At 43.5% G+C, this 6,813-nt stretch overlaps 1 protein-coding gene across 1 annotated transcript in view; it reads right to left on the bottom strand.

Annotated features, from left to right (window-relative positions):
• Positions 1–6,813, bottom strand: part of T265_05114 (hypothetical protein) — a gene marked incomplete at both ends in the record, with an annotated part of 56,075 nt that overhangs the window by 15,913 nt on the left and 33,349 nt on the right. Inside the window, 2 exons of the mRNA XM_009170038.1 lie at positions 141–281; positions 5,564–5,742. Of these exons, the coding sequence (XP_009168302.1) occupies positions 141–281; positions 5,564–5,742 (320 nt within the window). The remainder of the gene's footprint in view (positions 1–140; positions 282–5,563; positions 5,743–6,813) is intronic.

Here is a 6,813-nt window from a genome sequence, read left to right as displayed (position 1 = left end):
ACGTGAGGTAGAACCATTGTTTGAATGGATTCAAAAATTTCCATACATCTTTGTGGCTCCCTCCTTTTTCCTTCAAACCATCAGTAGTTAAGAAAATGTATAGTAGAACAGAAGATCCATAGAATTAAAAGCCAAATCACGGAAAAATCGAAATCTGAACATACCACGCCTTGGCTAAAATCGTAGTCGATGGAGTACTGGAGTTTTCCCAGATGAACCTCTTCTTTTTCCTCTGCGCCCTCGTTGTCTTCCATGTGTGTTTCAAGCTCTTCCAAGTCATCCTGCAAACACAAAAAAACGTTTTCTCTGTACGGCATCCGATTATTCAATAATGCTTTTGTCTGTTCGAGAAATCTTCGATTTGAGGCCACTACCTTACTTGCTTAAAAGTTGAAACTGGGTTTAGATCGGCTAATCGATCGATTGTTTTGAGCAATACATCTGGTTACGTAACTGCTCAAAATGTTATCTTAAGTAAGTTAACTGATATTCTGAATGAATCTTTGGGATACTGAAATTGATCTCTTATGCGTTTCACTCGAAGACGGAACGTTTTTCGCTTACTGGGTGACGTTTATTATGCAGCAACTTAGCCTGGTACTGCTCAGACTAGTGTCTTGTTGAAAAGCGATTTACACGAGAAAATCTTGGGTGTAAAGACCTGATACACTACCCATTTGGTTGCTGAAAATTCTTCGACAGCCCATGACCGGTTTCGACCTTCTTTGGGCTGAACAAGTGGATGCAGTCCCCGAGTTTCCGTCAACCTAATGTTCTAAAAACATCATAAACGCGAGATTCAGCTGGGCTCCAGGTGAGTCGCCCGCAAAACCAAATTTGTTTGAAAACGAATGCATTTCGCTTGAGTGGAAGTTCAAAAACGAGACTAGAGGTTATTCATCCAGTGAGGGGAAGAAGGTATTCGCTGCGGAGCTATTTATTGGAAAACGCCAAGTGAACAGTTACAGACTATTGGATAGAAAAGCAAAGCTCTCATATGCATCCTGTTTACAAAACTGAATATCCATTTTCTCCTTGAATGCGTCTTCCTGAACTTTCCTGGATATTCATTGACTATTGCTCAAATGCAAGCGAATGCGACTCCACAAATTCCGCAGTAGATCTCACTTTTCAGGAGACGCGAAGCGGGTGTACAAGAAAACATACTACTCACATGCCCCCATCAGTAGTACCACTGTTACAATAGTGCTTGGCATAAATGCTCGCTACTAATCAATGTATAGGAAAAAAACGTTTCATAAGATGGGTAACTTTCACATCGTTTTATGGACCCAGGAAGTTCGTTTCTGACTATGAAAACTAAAGGTCGACAATAGAAGCTTACATTGAAAAAAGCAGGTTTCAGCTTCCCCCCCACACACACACATTACCATCTATGTGACTACAAAAAGATTTAGAGTAAGGAGAGGTTAAGAAAGCTTGCTGAGCGAGATATCTATAGGTTCTGTAAAAGAAAGTATGTTAAGAAAGACAGTTGGGAGTTAAATATGAATTTAGTAAGATCGTGATACTTCTATGAGCAGGCTAGAAAATGAATAAAAATACTTGCCGCTAAAGGGAAGTGGTCCTCTTAGTTGAGTAGGAAGGGATTCTTGATCGTCATCGGCATTGACAAAACGACACCAGTGTTCAACGCCGATACTTTACTGCCGTGAACCGGGACTACTCTCAGAGTGCCAGACTACACCAGTATGTGAGGAATTTGGCGATTTCTCCGAAGAGCATTCAAACCAGTGTAGAGAACTTCTCGCCCTTCGAGAATCCACATAACAAACTAAACAATCTGAAAGGATGCGGTTTTCTTCCTCTCCACTATTCACGTAGCTTCATATGAGGCTCAGTCCACATCACACCGGTTTCCAATTTCTTATCTGGTGAGCCTTGGTTTAACTGGACACGCAAATCCTTACACAAATTGGCAGTGTATGCATACCGAGTGGTGGATGTCGTTGTAGCCACTTAGGCTAAACATGATTGACCACGCTGAGCCACGTGAAGGCTAAGAGACGCCGGGGTCAACCACTCAGTGTGCACTGGCTAAATTGTGTGCAATTAATGTCATAGCTAGTTGCGCGATAGTTCTTAAAGCTAGTTAGAAAGGGCAGAGCTGTAACTGGATGGTTCTCAAAATCATGGTTGAGGCATACGTGGCTTCGTTATCAGCTCGTGTGAGTATGTGATGAGCATGCACCGTCGTTATCGATGATCGAAAGAATGCCTATACAATTCAGGACGGTCGAGAATCGAAGAATAGCACGACACAGCCGAAGAGGTGTCGAATCGACCAGCTGCTGAGGCCTGCCCAACTAAGGCAAATGGAACATCGGAATTGGAAATATCTGGATGACTTATACTACTGATGGAGCATACGAGTAGTATGTGGTCCGGTGCCCAAGCTCCCTCCCTGTGCTGCGTTTTATTCATCGCATTACAATGATTTTGTGGTCATGTGATTATTCTTCTCGTAGAGGTTTTTCCACCATGGTTTGATCCCACCTTACCCGAGAGAACCTTATCCGGAAACAAGCAATGCTAGTCTAAAAATACTTGAAGTTTATGTGGATCTGTGTAAAGAGGGCCTATCCTTGTACAAATAAACCAGATAACCTTTGCGCACACGGGTTGAGCCAGTGGTAAGAGTGCGAATTTACTGACCGGAAGGTCCGTGGTTCGAACCCCCGACCTTTGCCTCTCGACTTCCCCTCTCTAGGCTTGTGCAACCTGGCAGTATCCCAGCCCTCGTGGTTCCTTTGGGTAGCTTAGGAGCTAGGCACCGGAAGGGTGCTACAGCTGAATGTTTAATATACTTTATTGCACTCTTTTCCAAAACTTGAGTTCACCTGTCTTCCGTTCGCATCATTCGGTTTTATATTTGAAAATCTTGCATGTTATTATTTCACGTCCCTATTGAAGTTTGGAACTTGTTCCCCTAGCTTTGAAAGCCACGTGACCGGCCGAATTCAAATCATGTTCTGTCACACCAACATACTAGTTTGACAAACGGATCAATACATCTGATAAGTCCAGTAACTTTTACCCTTGTGTGGTCAGGTGCTCCGTAGGAAATTCTATACACCAGCTACTGGTAGTCCTTTATCCAGAGCACTTTTCCCTAAACGACCTTGATTCATTTTGCCTATGGTAGGAATAATCATACCTAGAACATTCGTTCTTCTGTCAAGCACAGGAAGTATAACTTAGCCACATCAACGCATGTGGAATCCGCTGAAGAAACCAAGAAATACAATGGAGTCGAGTGATCGACTCCAACGATAGTCTGCGTGAACCACCTTCCCATTTGGACTTTTTTGCCGCTGACAAGAAACTAGGGCTAGTGGTTTGGAAAATAGATATAAAAAGTGACACTGACGAAGGGATGATCAGCGAAAGCCTGTTTGAAATTTTCTGCAAGATTTGTTGGTAGCGTGAGGAGATTTGGGGAATTTTTTGTGGAGTTTTCGTCCTGTAAGTGAAGCTTTTTGACGCTGAAAATCGGGGAAGCAATCTATGGTCGCTTTCTGGGAACCATCATCAGTGCACATCTCACAGAACTCCGGAGATTCTCGAACCCCGCGACCTCCTGGCCGGCAGTTTGAACGCATAACCGTTTGAGCGGCTGATCAGCGGTTCTCTAATAAGCGCTTCGTGCATTGTTAAAACAACTGCACCGTGTTACCTCTGGGATACAAATGTGGGAATATTTGTATGCACATTTTTTTCTCTAAGACGATAAAAGATTTTTCCCAAAACACGAGTTATCAGGCACCTCATCAACTGTTCTTCCAAGATAGCCTGGCCGCTTTCCTTGGTATCTCACCAGCAAGACAGACACTGTAAACCGTCTGTTTACAAACTGTGGGTCTGTCAACGATGATGTCTTGTTGGCTGTGATATTTAAAAAAAGGGACCCTCAACGAACGATCCGCAGTAAGAAACCGTCAAGTTGTGGCATCCTTATCTGGTTAAAGCCAGGATTCCCGCGGAACATCACCCCATCTTTCGGAGAAGTCAGTGTTCATTCATGATCTTCAAAATGGCTGCGAAACAGAATACAGCTAAGCATACTCGGATAATGTTCCAATAATTTCTGCCGGCCCAACGTTGAAACACAGATGAGACGATGCAGATAAACTGAGTCCCTCGACAAGGAACTGAAACAAATGTGATAAATGCCACGGATAGATTTTTCCCTCGTGTGCCATTGTTTTCTCTTCGTTCAAGTGAAACGACAGTCCTGTTTGCAGGTGTTTGTTCCTGAATTGTGAGATCTTGAGTAGATTACTCCTCAACCACCAAAAAGTTTCTAAGTGAGCGAGCATTCATTTGTCATAAGCCATGAAACTACAACGAAAGTTCATAACTAACTACCGGGTCTTGTGGTACAATTATCATTTTTGTAGTTATTAATCTGCCGTGTGTTTAAACTGAGGAGAAACAGAAACACGAACGTTTGGAAAAAGCATCTGGCGCCAACAAGAGGACAAACGTGAACTCACCGAGTCCAACAGGTCGTAGAAATTAGAGATTGCAAATGTGTACGAATTTTCGCTGTTTTGTGTTGAAGACATAATATAACACACGTGTTTGTCTGCACACATGCATCCGATATTTTCGACTTCATTCAACAAATTAAGCTCCCCTCTGGCTGATGCTAATTTTGAGTTTGCTGGGTCCCTGTGTGACCTAACACACCCGTTTAACAATGAACATGATGTGACAAGCGCTGCAATCGGAGGTTTTCGTCCTCTGTCGAGACCATATTCATCCGACTGTTTGTCCGCTGTTGCGTATCATACTTGAGAAATGTCGATGGTTGCTCCCATCAGTGATATTTTCTCAGTCTAGCTTGTCTTTCCTGAACAGGACGGCTGCTGACGTTTACAGTTTGGCATCGCGTGTAGTTGGAGCTGCAGCACTACGACAGCTCATCGGAACGCTTTAGAAAACGCAAAATCGCTGTGTTCACAAACACAGCATAAGTGTTCTGCTCAAAACCATTGTCATCAATATATTCCTCCCTCTATTACCTAAGTAAAAATGGCGGTGCTGTTACCAGGTAACTGTAGCGTTTTCCTGTTCAAAATCCTATCAACCTTGCATCGAAACAGAACCGGCGCTCCGATCAAGGTCAAAAGGACTACCCAAGTTTAGTCTTTTAACTATGTGATTGGCATTTGTTGCAAATTCCGCCGGTATCTGTGAAAAGTCATTGGTTTCAGAATAGACGCGTTGTTGTTCAAAACCGCGACTTTCAAAGCTTCACTTGAAAAGTTCCACCCGTTTGGAATCGGTCTGATAGTAAATACTATGTTGATTCCAGAAAAGAAACAAGTTCTGTGTATGTTCCAATTTTTAAAGATTGCGTCTAAAAAACCGCTGGAAGCGAAGCAGTAAATATGCATGTTCCGGGGGGGGGCTTATTCTAGGCTTGTTCTGTAAAGCCAAACAGCCATCCTTGCAAAAATGCATCATTAGAATTGCCCGATATCATCAGTTACATGTGGATAGCAAAAGCATCAGAAATCAGTTATCTCTCACAAACCTTGTCTTTTCCCAGTCCCTTTCCCAATAATTGGACATTCCGCATGTCGGCCTTTCCCTTCTTTCCTCCACGATCCTTTTTACGTCGTTTGAAAACACATCGTTTGCAAATGCAGAAAAGGATGAGGAGCGCGAACAGGATGATCCCGATGACCATTGCAATGACAGCTCCAACGGGAACTAAAATGGAACCAATTGGGGGGGAGGGCGTGAAGGTCACGCAGTCGCACAGATTTGGGGTCAGGAAACACAAAGAGGCTGACTGTGACATGACAAATATTGTTCAAACTAAAACAAACTCTCGACTGAGTTCACCTCACCTCCTGGAGTGAATGCATTGTTCCATCAGTCAAAGTTCACATGGTTTCTGTGCTAAACTTTATTTTAAAAGTAACTAATCATTCCAATCAGGTAAAAAATACTTGAGACCGAGTGAACAGTCATCGGCGGATTGTTGGTAGATTGTACCCAAACTTTTTCGATAACTAATCATTTGTTACGGTTGACAATCATCGTGCAATGTATTATGTTTGAAGGTCTGAGAGCCTAAAAGTCATGAAGGCAGCGAGATGGCCCAAGTGGTTAGAGCGCATATTTACTGACTGGAAGGTTCGTGGTTCGAATCCGACCTCCGCCTCTTGACTTCCTCTGTCTAGGCTTGGGCAACCTGGCAGTATCCCAGCCCTCGTGCTCCCTTCGGGTGGCGTGGCAGTTAGACACCGGAAGGGTGCTACAGCTGAACGCTCCTTCTTCTTCATGAAGGCAGCGCAAGAAAAATAATCTTACGACAGCTAAGGCTGAAGAGTTATCTCCCACAGCCTGAGATGACTGACTGGTTTTCCCCAAGTCGCCTCAAATTTCGATGAAACCTCGTAACATAGTCAACGCAGCAAAAAGGAAAGCGTTGCTCAGCAATAAATCCATAGACTGCTTCCCAAAGTTTTCCAAAAAATGAACGCAGTATCCTGAGTCATGTAAGAGTTGTTCTGGTGAGCAGGAATGCCTTGTTCCGTCGTTTGTCTGACCAACATGATACCACAGATATCTGCTGAACCATAGGTAGATTACATTCAAGGCTAATTACTCTCCGTGGGGCAACGTAGCTCCCCACTGCTCCGGGTTACATATTCTGATAATTTCATCAGGTTGTCGGGGACAGTAACAGCACATGGCTGGGGAAAAATAGTCCACCAAAAGGACGGAGAATAGTTGCGTCATTGTTACCTGAGAGTTCTCATTAAGCCAACTATC

The sequence above is a fragment of the Opisthorchis viverrini genome, assembly GCF_000715545.1.
Source record: "Opisthorchis viverrini unplaced genomic scaffold opera_v5_96, whole genome shotgun sequence".
Lineage (NCBI taxonomy): Eukaryota > Metazoa > Platyhelminthes > Trematoda > Opisthorchiida > Opisthorchiidae > Opisthorchis > Opisthorchis viverrini.
The sequence above is the reverse complement of the archived record's forward strand: the minus strand, read 5'-3'. Positions and strand labels throughout refer to the sequence as shown.